Source organism: Hydractinia symbiolongicarpus, chromosome 2 (assembly GCF_029227915.1).
Source record: "Hydractinia symbiolongicarpus strain clone_291-10 chromosome 2, HSymV2.1, whole genome shotgun sequence".
Taxonomy (NCBI): Eukaryota; Metazoa; Cnidaria; class Hydrozoa; order Anthoathecata; family Hydractiniidae; genus Hydractinia; species Hydractinia symbiolongicarpus.
The window spans coordinates 14,569,676-14,594,424 of NC_079876.1; the positions used below are offsets into that span (position 1 = coordinate 14,569,676).

At 34.8% G+C, this 24,749-nt stretch overlaps 1 protein-coding gene and 2 long non-coding RNA genes across 3 annotated transcripts; 1 reads left to right on the plus strand and 2 right to left on the minus strand.

The window, feature by feature from the left end:
* The first annotated feature begins 251 nt into the window (after positions 1-251).
* Positions 252-7,210, plus strand: LOC130629583 (alpha-1,3/1,6-mannosyltransferase ALG2-like). Its single transcript, XM_057442837.1, has 5 exons — positions 252-796; positions 2,837-3,151; positions 3,507-3,772; positions 4,330-4,491; positions 6,660-7,210. Exons 1-5 carry the CDS (start codon positions 337-339, stop codon positions 6,771-6,773), a joined length of 1,317 nt encoding a protein of 438 aa, XP_057298820.1. The 5' UTR covers positions 252-336; the 3' UTR covers positions 6,774-7,210.
* A 6,913-nt stretch (positions 7,211-14,123) lies between these two features.
* On the minus strand, positions 14,124-14,863 carry LOC130629590 (uncharacterized). Its single transcript, XR_008981987.1, has 2 exons — positions 14,644-14,863; positions 14,124-14,444 (listed from the first exon to the last, which is right to left on the minus strand). It is a non-coding gene; the product is annotated as an uncharacterized LOC130629590 (long non-coding RNA).
* A 172-nt stretch (positions 14,864-15,035) lies between these two features.
* Positions 15,036-16,510, minus strand: LOC130629591 (uncharacterized). The gene is made up of 2 exons (XR_008981988.1): positions 16,450-16,510; positions 15,036-15,888 (listed from the first exon to the last, which is right to left on the minus strand). It is a non-coding gene; the product is annotated as an uncharacterized LOC130629591 (long non-coding RNA).
* Positions 16,511-24,749: the final 8,239 nt, after the last annotated feature.

Below are 24,749 nucleotides of genomic sequence, written 5' to 3' on the forward strand. Positions count from 1 at the left end.
TCTTCTTCTTCTTCTTCTTCTTCTTCTTCTTCTTCTTCTTCTTCTTCTTCTTGTGCTAAAATACAAAATAAGACGGCATTGAAGTTTGTACTATTTTTTTTTTCTTTTTGCATGCAACCCAGAACTAGTTCAGAGATTTTACATGGACCTCCGGGCTGTTTTTGAGTGGTCCCCTGCTGGTTGTGATAGTTTGTGAATACTTCCTTTTAATTATTTAGTTCAATTTTTTCAATCCCAGAAAAGATAATCTGTATCTGTACTGACTGAGCTATCAATCCTAACACTTGACCATCTTAAAAAATATTTTAAAGGAAAAATCAAAAATTTTATTTTTGAATGGGAGTAATTGCAGTTATTCATCCAGATCTTGGAATTGGTGGTGCTGAACGACTGATAATTGATGCTGCGTTAGCTCTTCAGCTGCAAGGACATGAAGTGAAGATTTTCACAGCTCACCATGATAAAAGCCATTGCTTTAAAGAAACGAAAGATGGCACTCTCAGTATCATTGCGGCTGGCGATTGGTTACCAAGACATATATTTTGGAAATGTTATGCATTGTGGGCTTATATCAGGATGATCTATGTATCATTCTATTTAGTTTTCATTTCATCATATGAACCAGATGTTATTATTTGTGATCAAGTATCAGCTTGTCTGCCCATTTTGAAGTTAAGCAAGAAGGCAAAGACTATATTTTATTGTCATTTCCCTGATATGTTATTGACAAATAGAAAATCTATTCTCAAGAAGATATATCGTATGCCGTTAGACTGGCTAGAAGAATTTACTACAGGTATGCTTTTTTACCAAATTAGCTCCCTCCTTGAAGTTAATAAGGGCACTCTTGTGGGGTGCTAATAGAGTCAAATCAAAACCGTCCCTAGTAATAAAGGAAAAAATAGTCAAGAATTTAACATTATAGCTAACTTAAAAATTATATATTATGCATGATATAGTGTGTGTTTTTTCCTTTAAACTAACACATTTTTAGAATATACAGTACCAATCGCGAGTAACTATTCACGAGTATTAAACTGCAGGTACGAGTAATTTCTTCCGTGGGTATTCCACGAGTACGCGACGAGTATAATGCGCGTACGAGTACGTCAAAAATACTCGCACATTTTTGCTACTGTACTCACACAGTACTCGCTAGCGTGCTCGAAAGACAAACGATATAATTAATCGAGAAACTGGCGGAGAATGCACTTGCGGCCAATATGCTTTTATGTTGGTGTTGGATTTGTTGAAAAACACTATTTTTATAGTGTTATTTTCTTCGTTCGTTAGTTTTCTATGTTCAATAGTGAGTTGAAGCTGGCATTGAGATTACATGCTAACACTTTAAGCCCTGACGTATTGTTGATTTACAATCGAATCAGCAGTCCCATTTGGAACCATGCCACAGGGACCTGACACTCCGAAGAGCCAGACGAGTCTAAACTGATTCGCGTTATATTCAACTCAACTGCTGGAAAATGCGCACCAACGCAAGCTATATATGATAGCCAGAACGAGGGAGAACCTCAATTGCCTTACGACGGAGTCGTAACTTTCAAGCGAACTCTTTTGCTTCTGAACAAACAAACAAACCAACGTCACTTCTGAAAAATGATTTTTAAGTCTAAAAATACCGAATGAAATTCAGTCGTCTCCGTTATAAAGATCTCCTCACTCTCTCCAAAACAGACAGACTATCTGTAATAATTCATTATTTTGTTTATTTTAACTAAGACGCAGATCCTTGATACACATTATTTTTTAATATAATATTTTTCACATAAGAACATAAAGCTTCATAGAAACAAAATTTAGTTCTGAAATTTAGTGCTGAAATGCTCCTTTAAATTTCGAAATGGCGAAATACTGATAGCTACATGATAGACTTGAAAGCTACTTATAGTTTATGACAACCCATTTTGAAGTAATTAGGGAACTCACTCAAAATTCCGGTGCACATCATTCTCACTGGATCCAAGATTTCCCTGCCGGGCACATTTTTACTTTTGGTTACTTACAAACCAATAAAATTAAATGCGATTGGCCTAATTTGGTCTCCAGAATTCATTGTTTAATTCATGCTTGCGAAGAAAAAGGAATAATGTTTGAATGTACCAACAAAACATTTAGCTAAGAGAAAAAAGCATTCAGATAGCAGATGTAAATAGCAAAGGGTTTCCTCGTTGGTGAGAAATTAACTATATAAATTCAAAGTTATAAAGAGCCATTACAGCAACGTATACATTTTTATGTAAACTAAAGAGAATTTGTTGCAACATAAAAAAAAATTATGAAAAATAAAATGTTATTTCTTACGACGCGAATATGAAGTAAAAGTTTTCACAATGTGTAAGGTAGCAGAAAAATGTGAGCTATCGATAAAAATTACGCTACGACGAATTCCTGTTTTTTATCTTATACTCGCACACGTACTCACAAATCATTCACTTACTGTACTTGCATGCGCAAGAAACTATACTCGAGGGTATGGAGTAGTATACTCGCCGATTACTCGTACTCGTCTTGCACTTTACTCGGCATTTAATGTACCCGTACTCGTATACTCGTGTATAGTTACTTGCGATCGGGACTGTAAACATCTTAACAACCTAAAGTTAAATATCCTTTTATTGTCCTAATCAGCACTGTTATGAACAATTGAGAAAATGTTTTATATTTTTTTAAAAAGTATTAGGGAACATATTTGACAGAACTTGTCTGCGACCTATTGTTTGCAAGGTGGACACACCTTAAAATTTTTTATACTGGATGCATTATTTTTTCTTGAAAGCATTTAGCATAAGCTAATGTTGTGATGCGAATTGTTTTTTAGGTCTAGCTGACATTGTACTAGTAAACAGCAATTTCACTGCCCAAATATTTCACGACACATTCACATCTCTATTCACCCTAAGGCCAGTTGTTTTATATCCAAGTTTAAATTTCAAAACATTCACAACAATAGAAGAATCGATCAAGCAGAAAAAAATATTAACAGATATTGTGCCACCTCAAGCGGAATATATATTTTTATCAATCAATCGATATGAAAGAAAGAAAAACCTTGCTTTAGCAATTAACTCATTAAGAAAAGTAAAAGATGAATGTTCTTCAGAAGTATGGAAAAAAGTTTATTTAATTATGGCAGGTGAGAATAATGTACTTATCAGAGTTTATTGTGTGATGAAAGTTGCATTTCGTGAATTTATGCAACAAAAATCTGTTACAATCTGTTGCATTTATACTTCATCTAATCTCAAGTTTTACCTGAAGACAAATAAGTTTAAAATTTGCACCTTACACCAATTAAAAATTTAAAAAGGATGTATATAGTGGTCTGGAAAAACATTAGCAGAGTACAGCCCTATAGACCATGGTAGAGGTTGGCAACAGATAATTTTAACTAAAACAACTAAAACATTTAACATTAAAATTATTGTTTCTCTAGATATAATTATGTTACATTTTGTTTATTATATTTTTATTTTTTTTATTTTGCTTAGGAGGTTATGACGAGCGTGTTGAAGAGAACAAAACGCATTACATAGAACTTGAAAGTCTAGCATCAAAACTGGCTTTAAAAAATCATATAACATTTGTACGTTCATTCAGTGACGAAGAAAAAGTTAGTTTATTGAAAACAGCCACCTGTCTTCTCTACACACCTAGTAATGAACATTTTGGTATTGTGCCAATTGAAGCAATGTTTATGAAGTGTCCCGTTATAGCATGCAAAAGTGGGGGGCCTTTGGAGACTGTGAAGCACGAGGTAGGTAGTATTCAGAAAAGTATTTTTTTAAGGTTTCTTTAAGAGGTCTTTAGTGCACTTATAAAACCAATATCATGCATGCAAAAGTTTATTTTTTATAAAAAATGGCTCGGGTATTATCTTATTTCTCAGAATTAGGTGCCCCTTTGCGTGTGCAAGGGCGATTGCTTGCCCTTTACTGAGGCCTGCGCAATTGATAGAAAATATCCAAACAATACTAAAAAACTAAGGGGCTACCAAGTTCCACCTGTCCCCTCTCAATCATCCCAAACAATACATTCACAAGACATGTCATAACACCGTGTCTCCACTTATGCATATTGTAAAATTGTTCTAACAGATGTTTCAGTTCAACCTCTTCTCAATTTGGTAGGCCAAGTTAGGCTTTGCTGAGTGGGAGCATCACATCAACTTTCAGCTTATAATTTTCTTAATGTGGAAGATTATTCAGTGCTCTCGTTCTGAATTGTGAGAGTTATACTCTCGGTTTTGGTTAACCCACTGTTAATTGTGTAACCCTGAATATAAAGGTTAACTTTCCTGTGTTTATTTCTTAGGAGACTGGATTTCTTTGCCATCCAACATCTGATGATTTTTCTCAAGCAATGATGAAATTTATTGAGAACGATTCACTCACTACCACTCTTGGTGCAGCTGGTCACAAAAGGGTTGTGGACAAGTTCTCCTTTGATGCCTTCTCAACAAAACTGGACAAAACTGTGAGTACTAGTAAAAAAATTTTGTTTTGCATCAGAAACGTCGCAGAATTAGATTAGAATTTTCGAAACATTGTCAAAATATCAGGAAAAAAAAGGAAGATCAGTTTGATTTGTTTGGAAATTAAGGAATTTGAATTTAAAATTTGCTATTTAGAGCTGTTTTTATTTTTTTTAAATATAAGAAAGAATCAGCTTTTTACAGGCTGTTATGTTTCTATCAAATTTACTTTTTTTAACAAAGTCCAAGCTTCCAATTGTTGTGTAGTTTGTAACTGAAAAAATGATGTCATATCAGCAATTTTAGTAAAAAAAAGAGTAAATTTATTTACTGAGGAAGCCGCAGTTTCAAGTTCTATAGATTTGCTTTAAAAATTGGGAATTGAGTTTTTCTTATAAAAACTATGTATTTTAAGAGGAGAAAAATGTGCGGTTATTTATAATTTTGCGGGAGTTTTTCTACGCAGTTGTTGTCACAAGGATTTATATTATAAGAACACAAATAAAAGCCTAAATATGAAAAAATAATCCAATTTAGAACATTGTCACATTCACATGCGGTGAAGGGTATCTTTAAGAGACAAGAGAGGAGTTGAACGTCCTCCACCATTCCTTAAAAAATAAAAAAAAAACAAGGTCATACAGTTTTTTTTTCATTTTTAAGATTTTAGTAAGAAAATCTTTCTCAAATGCCATTGTTCTTCATAAAAGAATCTAGTTAAGTCATGAGTTTCTACCAGAATAAAAAACAGGGCTGTAACAGAATGATAAATTAAAAATATATTAATGATATCAGCTAATTTTTTTAAATAAGGTGTCCCAGTTACAAGATTCAAACGCCTTTTTTTGCATTTACGCTACAAAAAAACAGGGAAAAGTCGACATGAAGTTTCGACGAGTTTGTCTTAAAACCAAATTGATTTGCTTGGTTTTTTTGGTTAGGATTGTGTAGAAATAAGACTTTTACCAGGATAAGTATGTGTACAGTCAACAGATTTTTTATACAACATGCCCAGTGCAGCACTTAGTAAACTGAAAAAATCTGCTAGTAGAGTGAAATTAATAAACATAGCTTTGTAGAAGCCAGTTAACCATTAAAGGATTAATTCTTTATTAAAACGACGCGTTCAGGCTTTAATGAAGGTAAAGCAACAACCAAAAAATGGTTAGTGTTGCTAGTGTTGTTTCATGTCTCATTAGTACTTTCTGTATGATTAGTGGTTATTCTTAGTTTTACCTCTAAAGTGATCCACAAATTCAGTTGTTATTTCATGTGTCTTAATGGTAAATAATTGAATCTTTGAGAAAACGCAACCTTTTTCCAAAATTTTTATGAATGAGTATTTTTTTAACCTATCTGCTTTGTGATACAGTGATCATACGGCTTTTTATTTTGAGCAACTTTGACCAATTTAGGGACGTTATCTTTTGTTACTTTGTATCCAGAGTAAATGGTGTTATTTTCATTCCATGGAATTCCAATATCTTCCAAATTATTAAAGTTGTAGTTTAGTGTCTTCTAAGAGTGTCCAAGGTTTCAAGAATGGTTCTTTGATGTTAAGGTGAAAAGCGTAACCTGAACGTAGCCTATATACAACGCGTCAGTGTTAGATGTAGCCATGAAAATTCGGAGTCAATATCATCCTTGTAAAAAGACTTCTTGAAGACGACGATCTATTTCAATGTTGTATAAAGATATGAATTCAAGGCCCTTTGATTAGGTTTTTTTGATTCGGTTAGTGCGTTGTTTATCCTGTATTATATTTAACTGCACAAGTCACCGGTAGGTTAGCACTCATTTTCACACATGATGGATCGTGTATTCGAGATTCTTTAGATGATTGATTAAATGCAGCGATGTGATCTATATACGATGATTGTGCAAGTTAATTATGCTACCTAAAATCAATGACAACCAGTAATTCTCAAAGGACGACATCCTTGCAATATTGGCCTATTTAATCCTAGGATTGTCTCCCGCTTTTCGCAACAAAACCGTAAATTTTCTCTTTTAAATATTATCTCCTGAATTTTGTTCAGATGTTGTTTATGTGGAATCTAATCTCAGGAGTTTGTCGTTCGGGTTGCAAATAAAGTAAAAAGTTGATACCAGTTTATATCGTGTGAAGAGTTATATAATAATCCGAGTGTATCTGTATTGTCTATTTCAGGTGAGAGCGCTCTGTGAAGATGATGCGATAGATCGTACGCGAGAGAGAATCATCATCGTCGCTGTTGTCATGGTTATATTTTTAACGATTTTACTACGCGTTGTGTGGTTTTGATTCTTTTACCACGTGTTCACTTAACGTTCCAGCACATAAAAAGATTACGTACCACGTGACGTTATACAATTCGAATACAAAATAGGTAGTGATGGTGACGAACTTAACCAATCTCGTCCCCAGTGCTTCTTTTTCCGCTGAGTCGTACTACTTCTTTTCTGCTAGCTACATATAAGAAATCGAAAAGAAGCCCTGGGTACCAGTTGGAACTAAACTTTATTATTTCTAGTTATTTTTTTGATTTTATAATTTTTTCTTATAAACACACAGTACAACATAATCTTATTTTCAGTTGTTAGGAATCTGTTAGCGTTTCGTCTAAATGAGCGTTTGAAAAATATAGAATCAACTCAGGATGCTTTATCTCTCATTCGTGGTATTCAGTTTTCTTATGTACGCAATTTATATTTATTTTGTAGAATAGACTTTAGATATTATCTTTGATTCTTTCCGTCGCAAGTCAACGTTTATCTAACTTTCAATTTCCTCACCTGGAGATCCAGCATTGTTCTTTCCACCCTCAGTCCTCATTTTTGCCTTTTCCATACAAGAGATAAAAAATCCCTGGGGACAAGGATACTTCAATATTTTTGGGTGGAAAATACCATCTTAATAAAGTTCATCTCCTCAAACTCTACTCGAAAAGAACAGCAACACGTTATTCTGCAATAGTTGTTTTCCAAAGACGAAGATTTTTCAGAATTGTACTCGAGGTCACAGACTGAGTCGACTTTTTTAACATAACTCATTTTTGTATCCGTTGTGAATTAATTGTTTCATTTTCTGACAAAACTTGATCATGTCGTTGTGTTCAACTTGAACCGCGCCGCGATTAAAACAAAATCAAGATATCCTAATTTCGAAATTGATTAAAGCTAACTTTAGTTCAATTAAACCTTCGTAAGGTCAATATTTTCCATACTGTATATTTCGCGTATGAAAAAACTTTCGTGAATACATAGAAATGACTAATTCGCGAGACATCCAGTTAAAAATGGCCTCGTGGTGCAATAATTTAACAAACACAAGCTTATGGGGTACCATAGTGTCACCCTCGTCCCCAGGTTTTTTGCCTTCATTTAATGAGAGAAGACCAAAAAGGCAAAAAAACAACCTAAGGACAAGGGTGCCATAGCTTATTAGTACTAACAGCTTTCACGGGTATTGTAGCGTTTTTCACGAAATCAGTCAAATTTTGCAAAATTTATTTATGCAAATATTATTCAGGAAAGCATTATTTAGGAAAATTTATAGCTCGGGGAAAAAATCAATAATAAACTCAGTGCGTGCGTTGCTACGCAATCCGCGAAAATTAATGCCCTAAAAATGGTTTATCTGACCCGCGAAAAATTCTTATTTTTCCAGGCTAATTTCTTGAGACAAGACGATTTCAGGGCAAATTGGGCAACTATATTAGTTTTCAAGAAATCTAGGACTAGGAAAACAACAAGTTTTTTCAGAAAATACATTCCATGTCGTTTTGAATATCTCAATTTGCAAAATGTAAAACCAGCACGATAATTTCAGGACCACAGTCACCTAGGCGAAACTTAGGTCTTATAACCTCTTTTGCTTTTATAAAGAAACATTTTTAAACCAAGTAGAATATTAGAACACAATATCACTTATCTCTCTCGTTCGTTTTCTACTGAAGTGAAAAAGTTACTTTTTAGGACACCCTCGTTTTTTAAAACGGCGAAAATATTTCTCCCATAGAGACAACGCAAAAATCCCTGGGAATGACTTTCAGGAAAATGTCAATAAAATTGAAAATACTGTTTATTTATTTAAAGTTTAAAAATTTACATCAGTACGTATGGATAAAACGTAAAACCTAGAACGCAATCTCCTTGATCAGTCACGCAAAAAGCTTTGTTTACTCGATATGTGTAAGCAACCTCGTTTCCAGGACTTTTTGTCTCTAATCGGCGCTGCGCTTACTGATAGGTCTGACGAGAAAGGTTGGTAAGTCGTCCACGTATTACTTCCTGAATATAAAGGAGATATAGTATTCAACATGTGTTAGACCTATGTACGTTCCCAAGCCTTGTGGAGATATGATGTGCTATTCTCCATAAAGCACAAGTGTAGTAGCCTGTAGTAGAGCGTAGTAGAATGTATTTCTCTGTAGTAAAGCGTATTTCTCTGTAGTAGAGTGTAGTAGCCTGTAGTAGCTTGTAGTAGAGTGTAGTAGCTTGTAGTAGAGTGTAGTAGAGCGTATTTCTCTGTAGTAGAGCGTATTTCTCTGTAGTAAAGCGAATTTCTCTGTAGTAGAGTGTAGTAGCGTGTAGTAGAGCGTAGTAGAGCGTATTTCTCTGTAGTAGAGTGTAGTAGCCTGTAGTAGCTTGTAGTAGAGTGTAGTAGCTTGTAGTAGAGTGTAGTAGAGCGTATTTCTCTGTAGTAGAGCGTATTTCTCTGTAGTAAAGCGAATTTCTCTGTAGTAGAGTGTAGTAGCGTGTAGTAGAGCGTAGTAGAGCGTATTTCTCTGTAGTAGAGTGTAGTAGCCTGTAGTAGCTTGTAGTAGAGTGTAGTAGCGTGTAGTAGAGCGTAGTAGAATGTATTTCTCTGTAGTAAAGCGTATTTCTCTGTAGTAGAGTGTAGTAGCCTGTAGTAGCTTGTAGTAGAGTGTAGTAGCGTGTAGTAGAGCGTAGTAGAATGTATTTCTCTGTAGTAAAGCGTATTTCTCTGTAGTAGAGTGTAGTAGCGTGTAGTAGAGCGTAGTAGCGTGTAGTACAGCGTAGTAGAATGTATTTCTCTGTAGTAAAGCGTATTTCTCTGCAGTAGAGTGTAGTAGCCTGTAGTAGCTTGTAGTAGAGTGTAGTAACGTGTAGTAGAGCGTAGTAGAATGTATTTCTCTGTAGTAAAGCGTATTTCTCTGTAGTAGAGTGTAGTAGCCTGTAGTAGCTTGTAGTAGAGTGTAGTAGCGTGTAGTAGAGCGTAGTAGAATGTATTTCTCTGTAGTAAAGCGTATTTCTCTGTAGTAGAGTGTAGTAGCCTGTAGTAGCTTGTAGTAGAGTGTAGTAACGTGTAGTAGAGCGTAGTAGAATGTATTTCTCTGTAGTAAAGCGTATTTCTCTGTAGTAGAGTGTAGTAGCCCGTAGTAGACTGTAGTAGAGTGTAGTAGCGTGTAGTAGAGCGTAGTAGAATGTATTTCTCTGTAGTAAAGCGTATTTCTCTGTAGTAGAGTGTAGTAGCCTGTAGTAGCTTGTAGTAGAGTGTAGTAGCTTGTAGTAGAGTGTAGCAGAGCGTATTTCTCTGTAGTAGAGCGTATTTCTCTGTAGTAATGCGTATTTCTCTGTAGCAGAGTGTAGTAGCGTGTAGTAGAGCGTAGTAGCGTGTAGTACAGCTTAGTAGAATGTATTTCTCTGTAGTAAAGCGTATTTCTCTGTAGTAGAGTGTAGTAGCCTGTAGTAGCTTGTAGTAGAGTGTAGTAACGTGTAGTAGAGCGTAGTAGAATGTATTTCTCTGTAGTAAAGCGTATTTCTCTGTAGTAGAGTGTAGTAGCCTGTAGTAGCTTGTAGTAGAGTGTAGTAGCGTGTAGTAGAGCGTAGTAGAATGTATTTCTTTGTAGTAAAGTGTATTTCTCTGTAGTAGAGTGTAATAGCCTGTAGTAGCTTGTGGTAGAGTGTAGTAGCGTGTAGTAGAGCGTAGTAGAATGTATTTCTCTGTAGTAATGCGTATTTCTCTGTAGTAGAGTGTAGTAGCGTGTAGTAGAGCGTAGTAGCGTGTGGTAGAGCGTAGTAGAGCGTAGTAGAATGTATTTCTCTGTAGTAAAGCGTATTTCTCTGTAGTAGAGTGTAGTAGCCTGTAGTAGACTGTAGTAGAGTGTAGTAGCGTGTAGTAGAGCGTAGTAGAATGTATTTCTCTGTAGTAAAGCGTATTTCTCTGTAGTAGAGTGTAGTAGCCTGTAGTAGCTTGTAGTAGAGTGTAGTAGCGTGTAGTAGAGCGTAGTAGAATGTATTTCTCTGTAGTAAAGCGTATTTCTCTGTAGTAGAGTGTAGTAGCCTGTGGTAGCTTGTGGTAGAGTGTAGTAGCGTGTAGTAGAGCGTAGTAGAATGTATTTCTCTGTAGTAATGCGTATTTCTCTGTAGTAGAGTGTAGTAGCGTGTAGTAGAGCGTAGTAGCGTGTGGTAGAGCGTAGTAGAGCGTAGTAGAATGTATTTCTCTGTAGTAAAGCGTATTTCTCTGTAGTAGAGTGTAGTAGCCTGTAGTAGACTGTAGTAGAGTGTAGTAGCGTGTAGTAGAGCGTAGTAGAATGTATTTCTCTGTAGTAAAGCGTATTTCTCTGTAGTAGAGTGTAGTAGCCTGTAGTAGCTTGTAGTAGAGTGTAGTAGCGTGTAGTAGAGCGTAGTAGAATGTATTTCTCTGTAGTAAAGCGTATTTCTCTGTAGTAGAGTGTAGTAGCCTGTGGTAGCTTGTGGTAGAGTGTAGTAGCGTGTAGTAGAGCGTAGTAGAATGTATTTCTCTGTAGTAATGCGTATTTCTCTGTAGTAGAGTGTAGTAGCGTGTAGTAGAGTGTAGTAGCGTGTAGTAGAGCGTAGTAGAGCGTAGTAGAATGTATTTCTCTGTAGTAAAGCGTATTTCTCTGTAGTAGAGTGTAGTAGCCTGTAGTAGACTGTAGTAGAGTGTAGTAGCGTGTAGTAGAGCGTAGTAGAATGTATTTCTCTGTAGTAAAGCGTATTTCTCTGTAGTAGAGTGTAGTAGCCTGTAGTAGCTTGTAGTAGAGTGTAGTAGCTTGTAGTAGAGTGTAGCAGAGCGTATTTCTCTGTAGTAGAGCGTATTTCTCTGTAGTAATGCGTATTTCTCTGTAGTAGAGTGTAGTAGCGTGTAATAGAGCGTAGTAGAGCGTATTTCTCTGTACCAGAGTGTAGTAGCCTGTAGTAGTTTGTAGTAGAGTGTAGTAGCCTGTAGTAGAGCGTAGTAGAATGCATTTCTCTGTAGTAAAGCGTACTTCTCTGTAGTAGAGTGTAGTAGCCGGTAGTAGAGCGTAGTAGAGCGTATTTCTCTGTAGCAGAGTATAGTAGCCTGTAGTACCTTGTAGTAGAGTGTAGTAGCCTGTTAAGAAGCGCAGGGGTTTACAGCAGTTAAGCTTCATACAAATAGTTTCAAAAAATATTCTAACTTTTCAGTTAAATTGAACTGGGGAAAACGGCGTTCAAGTGACTACCATCGCCATGATGGTCTCGCACTATATACAAACGAAAAATTATCTGGACATCTTCCCACAAAAAGATTCTCATCAGTACATCAATTGTAGTTAGTAGATAAACAAGCCATGATGGCCGATTCGCCAGTGGTCATTATAATATCAGAGACAAAGAAACAAATTTAGCAGACACGCCTAAATATTCATTTTCAATTTCACATCTTGTGTTTTACTGCGCTTACCCAACGAGACATGATCAGTTTGTTTGAGTCTAACAGAATACATCACAAGCAATGTATGTTCCAAATACCATTAGTGAAGGCGAGTGATCAGTATTACGTAAGAGATACGGTTGTTTCCGTAAATTAGACCCTTGATAAAAATTTAGAAAAAAGCTCCTGTTTTAGAAGCAATCCATACATCACAGATTCGGTTGTTTCAGTAAATTAGACCTTTGATAAACCTTCAGGAAAGAGCTCCTGTTTCTAGAAGTAATCCATACATCTCAGATTCAGTTGTTTCGGTGGATTGGGCCATTGTTAAGCATTCAGGAAAAAGCTCCTATTTCTAGAAGCAATCCATATATCACAGATGCGGTTATTTTGGTAAATTGAGCCATTGATAAACATTCAGGAAAAAGATCCTGTTTTAGAAGCAATCCGTACATAATAGAATTACTTGTTTCGGTGAGCTAGGCCATTGATAAAAATTCAGGAAAATGGTCATGTTTCTAGAAGCAATCTATACATAACAGGTTCAGTTGTTTTGGTGAATTGGTCCTTTCATAACCTTTTAGATAATACTTTTTAACATTCAATTTTGGCCGGAATATAAAATTTCAGAACAAAAGTTACCGAATTTGGCGCTTGTCTATGATAATATCAGTTAAACGCTCCATGTTTCTCTTGTTTCGTTCAATTTTGACAATATAAAACGAAATTTTAGACCAAAAATCACCGAAGTCGGCACTTGTCTATGCCATTATCAATTAAGCGCTCTATGTTTCTCTCGTTTCGCTTAATTTTGGCCGGAAAATGAAATGTGTCTAAGGTATTGTCACATATACGAACTCTACTTGTCTTGTTTCAATGAATTAAGACCTGAATACTTTTGTATATGCCGATTATCTCTTGGTTGAAAGAAACCTTTTTTTGTTTCACAACATTAAAACTTGTTAACGTATACCGGAACAAAGTTTTCGGTAAATATGTATCACGCCGTCTTCGCCAAGGATTAATCTGTTATGCTTTCAAATATAGAAGAACCCGTTTTTTGTGAAACAATTGTTAATATATATTGAGCGATTGTAGTTTATAGTTGTAGAGTCTTGATGAAATCTAGTGGTGTTTGTGTATTTCACAGAATAAAAGTTACTTTCTAAAAATATGCTCATGCACTACGAAAGTCAAAACAATTAGCATCCGTGGCATCACAGAATGTTTCACAAAAAGATTGCTACTTCTTTATGAATTGCTTTTTGTTAATATAGGAAGTTTTTTATATGATTACTTCAAAAATAATATGATCAAGCTTGTGGTCATCCTTTTTAATATATTACATAGCATGCCCGGAATGATATTTTGAGACATTCACTTTCCGTTTGATAGCCCATTGTGATTGATTTCAATTTATTTCCACAAATGAATATGTATAATACAGTGTCACGTATGAGGTGTGCTAGTTTTACGTATATTATACGTCTTGTATTATTCTAAGAAGCAATTAACTACTTGTTAAAAAGGGAAAAATATATATTCTACAAATAGTTGAAATATAGTATAGAGCTATTAGTTTTTCTCTTCTTGATTAAAGTAGAATGAAAAGTCCTTGCAGACTAAAAGATTTCGGAACAAATTCAATTTATTTCATTCCCTTTATAGTTCAGAAACATACTTTAATGACTTGACACAAGTTGATAATATAAATTGACTAGTCGTTGATTAGTCGCCCGTCCTTTATATTTACCTGTCGCAGCAAAGTGGATAAAAATATATCGCATTTGATATTCAGGTTTCCGCAACATCATTTTCTAACTCAGCGGGGGGTCCGCGCAGAGACAGACAGACGACGGCTATTATTATAGAGACTAGTCGTTAGCCCGTGGAAAAATCCACGGGCTAACGTCCGTCCTTCAAATTAACCCGTTGCAACAAAGTGGACAGAAATATATCGCATTTGGTATTGATGCGCATTTTAAAAATTCGTGTTTCCGTTACGGGACACGGTATTCGCGGACACACAGACAGACAGACGACGGCTATTATTAAAGAGATTACAAACAATAGAACATACTGTGTGAAATGAGTGAGAAGGATAAGAAGGAAAACGAAGGAGGAAAAAGCCCGTTTAAACAAGAATTCGGATACGATACGAAATCTTAAAAAAATATGTAATCCCGGAAAAGAGCTATGGTAGTTCAAATAATAAATACAGACGATAACAGCTACATTATTCCGGGTCACTGTCTGAGCCGGACAGGGAAACATGCCTCTCTTCAGGATTAACCTTTTCGCCATTGGTAAGCACTGAAATATAAAAAAATGTCATAGAAAAGCATTTGAGAAACCATATCTAATCCTAAGTTTTAAAACTGCAAGAGCTGTTGTTAAGATATCCCAATCAGAAGCACACAATAAAGAAGAATCCTGAACATTTGACAAAACCAAAAAAAAATAAATATAGATATAAACTAGCACAATTAGGCAAAAGAAGCATTCAGCATACCTCATTCGCATAAAAGTTGAAGCTATTGACATCTATCTCATTTTCCAATTATACTGTAAAAAAGCCAGTAGCTAGACATTTCTTTTTTGAGTATGCCGACTTCTTCTTCGCATCTTTTCAACAACTCATTTTCGTTGTCGCCACTATTTTTTAAACCCTACAGTACCTCAACCCGAATGTTTTCACAATGAGTGTAAAATCATGATATATGAAGTGTCAAGAAATGTAACAACAATTCTACTTACCAATCTCTATATTTTCCATAGATGGGAAATCAAAATCACTGTCTTCGCCAGACTTCTCCTCAACACGAGGTACACCAATGCCCCCGCAATGGTGTTATAACATTTCATGAAGTCTTTATCAACGTCTCCACAGATTTACATACTATGTAATTCAATTCTCCTTTTATTATCTGCCTTCTTTGTTTCTTGTTTGTCCTTATATGCGTTGCTTCTGCCCATGAAATAAGGTGTCGTTTCTTTTCGCTTGCTGTTGTTATTTTTAAGTTTTTCACGGAGTAAATTTTCCATTTTGCTAGCAGGATAATTCTTTGTTGAGATCCACTCTAGATCTTTTGCATGAAACAAGAAGATATATTCAGATGATAGAATATATCTTACTTACTGTAATCATAGCAACTTTGCAAGATTGAATTGAATTGAAGAAAACTTTCAAAAAATGAAATTAAATTTCATGAAATAGATTTTCGCCATGGAACCATTGTGTGATTGTTTCTTGAAAAGTACATACACATTTTCAATGTGTTTATTGAAATTTCAATACGTTCTTGTTTCAATTATTCCTTTTGAAATTTACTATATTGATCAGGAAGGAACCATTTTTAGCTCGAAATATACTTGCTCTGCACTTCACTCACAAGTTACCTAGTGTACCTAGTGTAGATAAACAACCACCTCCAATTTACATTCGCTCAGCGGTCATTTTTTTAAATAATGGAACAATATTCAGCAACCTTTCCCAACAAACTATCTCATGCTGATTACTTAAGTCTCAAATGATTTTCCATTATAGAATACTTCATAGAATGTTATTAAACAATTGATATTTTATACTCTTAGCCTTTTACTTTGTGCAAATTTAGTACTATACTGTGAGTTCTTGTGCTATGGTAATTATCCTTTTTAAACAATTTAGTTTTTTGCGGTTGTCTATACCATGGCAAACAACTCTGTTTGTGAGTGACCACGGTAAAATACACAGTATGGATTGGTGGCCCCCTAACTCACAGCTGGAGGCAAGAAAGAAGGTAAGATAACTCTTGTACGCGCCTAACTGACTGGACATCTCCAAAAGCCACCCCCACCTCTCCCCCTCCTAGCTAATGACGGCAGTTTATTGTTTTCCACTTATTAGAATCATATTAGAAGCTTGATTACCTGTAAATAAACATTACCTACGTCCCCTAAACGACTATCGTGCAGAGAAACGCACAGTTCTGTGAAAAAACGAGTCTGTCTAGCCACAAATTTAGCCAGGAGACCCAGCGTTTTCCCTTCAAACCGCCTTTATGATCAATTTTTTCTTTCTCTATCAAAGAAAGCCTAAATAACTAGGCTAGTCATAAAGTATGATATGAAATGTTATGGAAGGTTGAGCTGGGTATCCTGGCTACAGACTCAGCTTAGTGTAAGTGGCGGCTTCTCAAGTTTGTAGATACCTGATGATGACGTTAATAAATAAATCTTAGTGTTATATTTCCTTGTTTGAAACAGGGAAGAGGATGGGGAACAAGGATGCAGTAGTCCGTAAACCGCGGAGCGCCCTGCAGTGCAGCGGATAGACGCAGCAGCGATGCGCTCCGTCCTGACATAGTCACCAGGTCTCTATATTATATGGATTCTCGGATCTCCTGAAAAAATCATCAATATATCCATTTTTCATACATATGGTCAATATGTCAATATTTAGAAGCCCGTTCATTGCAGTGCATATGGACATAATATCAATTCTACATTATCGATATATTGTCCGTTTTTTATAGTGAGTATGTTGTAAAAACAAAGCCCTTAGAAGTCAAAAATGTCATAAGGAGAACATTTTAAACCTTGTCAAAACCCAACAACTTTACTATTCAAATCTGGCTGTTCAAATCTTCCTTGTCGAACCATTAAAAAGCAATGTAAAGAGCCTTAACTTTTGATTAATCACGGTAGAAAAATTCGAAGAGCTTAAATTTCTGATTTGTTTCCATTTTAAAAAAGCAGCAAAAGATAAATAAGAATCTCCTCCATATCGTTACTTACCGGTACTGGCTTGGATAGAACTTGATGATGTGGTTACAAAAGACTGGGTAACAAAGCGTACGGCGGTTCTTATGATCAATGGCAATTAAAAATAATTAAAATACCGGAGATTAATGTAGCTTATTCTATTACACTGCAATTTTGCACACAAAAAGATAGAATAAGTGTATTACTGAATGAATTACAAATTTTGAATTGATTTGGATTATTGTTTTGGATTATTACTGCACACCATGTTGTTCTTTAATTTGAACTACCACCTTTTAAAGATGGATTGGATTCGAACCAATAACTTTCATAGTCTTGCAACAATAGACTTAATTTACTTGGAATTCACGAAATTCAATGTCACTTCAAATAAAAACACATCATAAAGCTTGTTGTTACAAAATTAATTGTGAGTTAAAAACCGTAGCTAAGTATTACAGGTTTGTTGAAACTGTTGTCTCCTTGAATTAACAAACTTTAGACTTTCGCCATTTTTTTTTCCAAAGTAAAGGGTGTAGCCACCTATCTGAAAACTTTGTTGCAGCCAACTGGTTTTCGGCTATTTTCGCTTTTTAGCCAGATTTTTTTAAAAATTCACGTTAATTTAATGTCCCTTATTAAAGTGTAACGTAAATATCCAGGACGTTTAAAAAGCTACTAGTTGTATTTTTCTGACATCGCAACAGCGATTATAGCCAGGGACGAGGTTGTATTATTATAACCTCGCTACGGACGACGTTGTACTTATATAACATAACACAAGTTCAGCTGGGAAGTGGCCAGGGAAGGGCTGCAGAAAGTTAGTATGTATCACCATGCTCGGCGGCATGGCTGCATGTATTAATGTAACTGTGTCTCTTTTATTACTTGCAGAGTAATTAATTACCCAATGGGTTATGGCATATGCTCGTCATTCATAAAACAACGCATCCATCCATACCGTACCGTACGCATTTAATTTTTGCAACGTAAAATTCATCGTTAAACAAATTTTAAAATTCTGGTTAAATACTAAGAATTAAAACGCAAAGGCCTACTAAATATCTCGATTAACATTTAAGGTCTTTTTTTATCACATGAAATGTGTACAACTGTTCTAAATTTTAACGAGTTTGTTCGGAAACAAAAAAGCAAGGGGAAACTTTATTCTAGTCAGTACACAAGCAAGCGAATTGAATTAAGTAATTGGGAAAGATGTCCTATTAGGGTAAATATTTAGGCAATTAGCCTGGCACATCCACACCTACACATACAATACTGAAAACAAAATTTAGGAAACCATTCCCGCAATATATACGATATTGAATGTTTTGTGAAGCTAAACAAGGCAAATCTTATTCTGATTTAAAAACAATTAGACAAGTAGCGAAACCTATCAATTCATCATTAAAAAAGTATTTTGGGGAATAATCTTACGCAATATAAAAAAAAGAACAGAATAAAAAACGGTCCAACGATCACTTTTTTCTACTCAAAAATCGAAAGGGCGAGTAGCACGCGCGTGCGTATATCATTGCATGTGCATACATCAAAGATTTTGTTAAAGCTCTCTCGCACCTTGTAGGAAGAAGCTCGCACCAAATGAAATGTTCAATGTTCTAGCAAGCGAATAAAAAAGCCTTTCTTCTACTTTGTAAACAGGCAAGGGAGCAAAAGATCCTGACATACAACCTAAAAGATATCTGATAAAAACGCTATCGCGAAAGGTGAAGTATTCAATCTCTTGGTCGGCCAATTCGAGAAAAGACTTTATTCCACTCAGAAAACAGGCACGAGAGTGTTAGACCTATCCATACATCATTTGAAATGAGAATTTTGGAAGTTGCCTTTCACGCTGAATATAATGTTAGATATCCATCCATACACTACTAAAAAGGAGATTTAGCTAGTAAGCGAATCAAAAGCGAAACTTTATTCTACACCACAAAGAAGCAATCAAGAAGAAGACCCTACCAGATATGTCTAAAAACACTTCATTCCACTCCGATAACAATCACGCGCGATAATATCAGATGTCCTAGCATGTAAATTCACGGGAAGACTTTATTCCACTCAGTAAGAAGCAGGAACAAGGGAGACCGATCCATACCACCATACAATATTAAAAGGATATTTTGCAAAATACCTTCAGGCGGAAAAACATACAGCATGTCCTAGCAGACCTGTGTATACAAAATTAGTTCTACTCAGTAAACAACCAATCAAATGAGAGATCCATCCATACCTTATAAAAATAGAGATTTTATCAATATACATGCATCATTTGAAAAACGCATTTTTTGATCTTACCCTTCGCGCGAATTAAAATATTTAGCACGCCAACCTTAGATGTTCTAACAGCTCAATTCACGGAATACTTTATTCGACGCAGTAAAAATGAAGGAATGTGGGACACCTATCCATACATCTATCAAAAGAGAGATATTGAAACAAGCAGTAGAGTTGAATAACTATCCATACACAAAAAAAAAACGATATTTCAGAAAAGTACTTATGTGTATCATATGTTTTTTTGCTGTTCATAGGAAGCAGTTTAATGTGATTTTGAACTTTCAATATTTTTAAAACTAAAACCTTATGACAAAAATGATAAAAATGTATATGGACTTTTTTTGTTCGTAGCTGTTAGAAAAACTATTGGAGGGACATAGTTATTAATATAGTCTAACTAGCTAAATAAAATTGAGTTATGACTGTTATGGTTGCTACGAAGTTAAGCTATATTGTGCTGTCCTAGGCCCGTTCTTAAGGCTCTCTAGCCATTGAACGCTACGACTTTCTCATAATAACCGGTTGAAAATAGCTATTAGGTAATAATAGTATGAATAGAATTTGATTTAGCTAATATTGGGTATATTTTGACTCCTAAAAAGAAATAGTACTCTAGCATTTTTTTTTTTTGCAAAACAGTAAAATTTGTTGAGTTATTTCTAAAAGGTTTTAGTAATTCTAATAGACTAAGGCAGTTCACAAGATAGTTAGCGTATTGCTCTGAATAGACCCGTCATCATGCTCCATCCATACTACACGAAGGTAGCATAGAAGCACACAGTATGGTACAAAAAAATTATGGTCCTTTTTTGAACATTATATTTAATTAAAACGTATATACAGTTGACTCTCTCCGATCCGAATCTCTATTATCCGAATTTTTAACTATAATCCGAACAAATTAAAAATCAGCGTCAATTTTCCTTAAGAAACTCTCATAATCTACTTTCTACTATCCGACTCCCTGTAATCTGAAAGAGAATTATCCCCCTTGAGATTCGGATTAGAGAGAGTCAACTGTACATACATTTCAATAAAATAATTTGTTATAATTTTTCTATACCGAAATATCGCCGCTTTATTAAAAGAAAAATGCTATTCAGTTGGTGTCGACATAAGTATGATATATAAAGGTAGCAGAACTACTTTAGGATCGACTGACAGAGATGCGACAAGGTTAGATGAAAAGACTGATCGACTTCCTCGAACACATATGCATATAGACTTGATAAGCGCAAAACAAATGTTACGTCATATCCATGCTGAAAGTTTTAAAAAATGTTGTTTACGCTTTTCAGAAATCATTTCGGAAAGCCGAGTATAGAACTTTCGACACACGCGACCCATTCCGCCACACACGGATATCGCTAGTGGCGTTAAAGTTTCATGCTCTACTTGCAAAATAAGTTTATTGTAATTTTTCTTTTTTTCCTTTTTATTTACATCATATGCTTTTGGTAGCACACCTTCGCATCTAAAAATGCCATTTGACCAGTGTTCCAAAAGCCTCTTGTGCATACATAACTCTCGATTCCTGAGAAACATTCGCTGTCCACTGGCTCAATGGCTCACCAGGTAACTGTTGTAGACACGGTTCAATGCGTACATCATGACAAACCTCTTTTAGTTACATCCCCGTGACATTACGGATTTCATTGTCTAAGCGAAAGGAAGCCACATTATTTGCATGAAAAAGCATGATAAATTGTGAACTTGAAATTCGAATCTGAGCCCAGAAGGATAGCTTGTTAATTGTGTATCTCTCGTTCCTTGAAGGTAGTCAGTCAACTAGATACACTGCTTCCTGGTTGATATCGTTCAGTCTGATTTCCTGCTTACACATTTCACTTCTGACATGATCAAGAATGACACTAATCTTAGCAATTTATTTTGTTTGATTGTTTTTTCTTTTGTTTCAGTTCTGGATCTTCTTCATATTGTCGAGTCTGTTTTTTTATTTGTGTACCAAGATATTCAGTTATTTGTGATAAGTTTTAGAATATTCGTAAAACTACCAAGTTTAACCGGGAGTGACAGCAGTTGTCTCTCGTTATTGTTTACTTTAATACCTCCCGTCAGTGCTGGTATTAATTCGAATTAATAACTACGAGTACTTCTTCCAATAATTATATATGTGTGGTATGTTCGCATACAGTATGTTAATTTATGCTTGTAGCCAGCCACTGATAAAACAACTTTATGTCCCTTGCGACTCTGTTTTAGCAATTTTACTCAGCATCTTTAATTCATTAATCCAATCTTCTACCTTATCCAAAATATATCCACCTTTCAAGCTTCTTGAACCAATTACATTATTACATTATTACCAATTACATGTTACAAACTGCGGTGTGATAAATTAGTTTCCTCAAAAAATTATTTTTTTAACTAAATTTTACTTATTACAAGCTCGTGAGCTTGTTACAAGCTCGTGAGCTTGTATTAAAACGCAAATGTGTCCTACAAGAATGGAAATTTTTGCCTCTCTGAGCACCGACACGGGAGTCGTCGTGTGTTCGAATCTCATCTTGGTAACTATTTTTACTTTTTTTTCTTTTTTCTTTTTTAAAAAGATAAGACAAGTGTTCAAAACACTTGTTTAACTAACTAGTAAATAAAGGTGTTTCCACCAAACTTTTTAAAAGTGAATGTAGGCAGAATTAACTGAATTAATGAATTTCGCAAATTTTGGGGTTTGTGGGTTTGTGGTCTTTCTTCTTCCTGTCAGTCGGTTCACCCAAGACGGATCCATCGAAAATTAAAAGTTCGAGGAATTTTCCGTTCAGGAAGGTCTCACAAATCAATTTTGAAAAATAAGTGTGTAACAAATATTATTGCGTATCTGAATAGTAAAATATGTCGTGTCTAACTTCGTAACAAAAATCCCAATTTGATAGACAGCTTTTTGTAAACTTTATTCGCGAGGTTGTTTGCGTATATCATACGTCTTGTTGGATTTGATTTTCACATGGCAACTACAATCATGTTCATAATAGTTTTGGAAAAACCACTTTCCCCCTCCCCCCACTCTTCAGTGTTGGTTGGAGGTCTTTTCCAGAGTCGCCGGCAGTATTTTGGGGCACAAATCAACACAAAATCAACACTGACTGTAGAGGAAGAGGGGGGAAAACTCTGAAAAAAGCCTCAAAAGCCGTTTTTCCAATAATTTATAAACATGATTGTAGTTATAGCTCAGCAAAACCTGAATAACTGAACGTATATCCCGAGTAAATTAAAAAATTTCCTTCTTTCATTTCTTTTCTTATAGTTACCTCTTTTTTGAAACATTTGTTTGTAAAATTTTTTGAATTGATTTGCATTATTGTTTGTTGCAGTATGAAACTAATTACACACCATGTTGTTCTTCCATTTGAACTACCACCTTTTAAAGATGGATTGGATTCGAACCAATAACTTTCATGGTTTTACAACAATGGAAATATTTTTTAAATAACATAACACAGAAATACAAAAGGTCACACATAGTATCAGTATTTACACAAAACTAATTTTGTTACCAGAAAACTTCCTTATCCCACTCTTCCAAGAATCATTTTCATCAAAGTTTTTTTTGGTTTTACCTGCATTAGAAATACAAAAACAAAACAAAAAAAACAGTAAAGAAGCAAAAATTACCACCAAATTGATTAACATAAAAAGCAAAGTATAAATTAGAACAGAAAAATCCCGAGAAGAGTTGTGAACAAAAAACATTGCACATCATCATTAAATTAAAACAACAGAAATTTATCTAGTTTTTAAAATCATTACACTGTAAAACTAATTCCACCACTCCACGATTGTTCTAAATTAAAACAGGGTGTAAAAGTTTCAGAAATTGCTTATTCAATTTTTCAGCATAAGTCGCAATAAAGCCTTGAGGTAGGAAATTAGCTGACTGAAGAGAGGGATATACTTCAACTTAGGGGTATTTCAACTGGCAATATTACCTGTACATATAACATGTCCCTCCTGAAAGTCAATATACTGAATAAAAATTTGACTACTTATTTGAATAATTATGGTACCAAGTTAGCAGTATCTCTACACTGTCTCAGTTTAACAAGGATTGTACAGATTTCAGACATGTCTAGCCTAGTTAAAAGGGAACTCCAGTAAAAATCACTTTTCTTTTTTTTGTTTGTTTTATACGTACTCAGAAAAGCATAAGAAATCAAAAAAAACTTACTTTACTTGTTTTTCTTATTTAAAATTGTTGTACAAGCCTTCGCATATTCAATTTTTTTCTCATAAAAAACAGACAGGCGCGATTTCATTTCGGACTGGACCCGATTATAAATAATGACATCACATCGTGCAGAAAGTTTAAGCGAGCGCATGTTAAGACCTATAAATACAGCTTACATTAAATCGCTTTTTGTATGTAATTTACGTTTAAATCTTTAAAAAATGGTTAGTTGCTCTGTGTTTCTATGTACCGATCGATCAGAGAAGTGTAAAGAAGTAAGTTTTCACAGAATCCCGTCCGTGAAAAAGAAAGAACTCAAAAACGGCTAAACAAAATACGTCGTGCAGGTGATCTACCAAGCGATCAAAGTTTTTATATTTGGTTGGTGCACTTCACAGATAGTTCTTTTAAAAGATATCTGCAGGAAATAAACTTCCATATTAAGATACTCTGCCACTTTGTAAAAATGCCATTTTAGCTAGTGAACGCGATTAAAGTTTCTCATTTCTTCTCATCTCAATATTTGTACTATATCCACAGAACTCAACCAAATAACGTTTTGTACATTTTTATATTAAATAAGAGAACATTATACGAATTTCCAATACAAAAACCGACAAAAAAGCTTTCTAGTTACACATGTATCTTTTGTAGCGCTCAAGTTTCTATTCTTTGTTTTTCAAAAAAGAAGCTTTGTTGATGGAAGGACATGCCAAGTATTTTCAGGGGGTAAATGTACCCATTTTCTTCAATCTTTGTAACTTTATAACGGCTGCATGTAATGCTGATAATGCAGTTTCTAAAACAGCTTTGTCAAAACAACCACTTGTAAGTCAGTAGCTTCTGCAACACATTTATGACCTACCATAATCATAAGATTGATTTTTATTTATACAATAATAATACCCCGTTTTACCAACTTATCTAGACCCGAACATTATTTGATTTTATATCACGCATTTCAATGGTCCTCCATCACGGAGAAAATTTCAACGTTACATAAAATTTGTTTACATTTGTGCGCAAAAAAAGCGCGTGCAGAGGAAAAATATTGCTGAACTGTAAAAAAAATAAATTGGCTTGTAAAGTATGAAAGGTTTTTTAATGAAGCAAATGATAAAGTTTTTTGACAAAAAGAACGTTAAAAAAAGCGATTAAGTATATTTATTTCTTAAAAATAAAATAAAATATTTTGCTAAGAACGTTGCTTGAGCCAGTAAAAGACACCTCATCACTTTGCATCATTATTAATTTCTCCCTTGTGAGACAGAAGAGGTTCGAAGTCGTGTGGCTGTAGCTTTGTAAAGTCTTTCTCATGAAGAGAATTATCCGATTCTATGTTTTATATAACATTTTTTTTTAAAATATTTTTTTTTCAATGGAGTGCTCCT

Excerpts from the sequence above, each read along its gene's own strand:
- LOC130629583 (XM_057442837.1), top strand. The coding sequence starts at position 337 with ATGGGAGTAATTGCAGTTATTCATCCAGATCTTGGAATTGGTGGTGCT. Across the intron at positions 3,152-3,506 it reads AGTTTATTTAATTATGGCAG|GAGGTTATGACGAGCGTGTT; the intron begins GTGAGAATAATG and ends TATTTTGCTTAG. Across the intron at positions 4,492-6,659 it reads CAACAAAACTGGACAAAACT|GTGAGAGCGCTCTGTGAAGA; the intron begins GTGAGTACTAGT and ends TGTCTATTTCAG.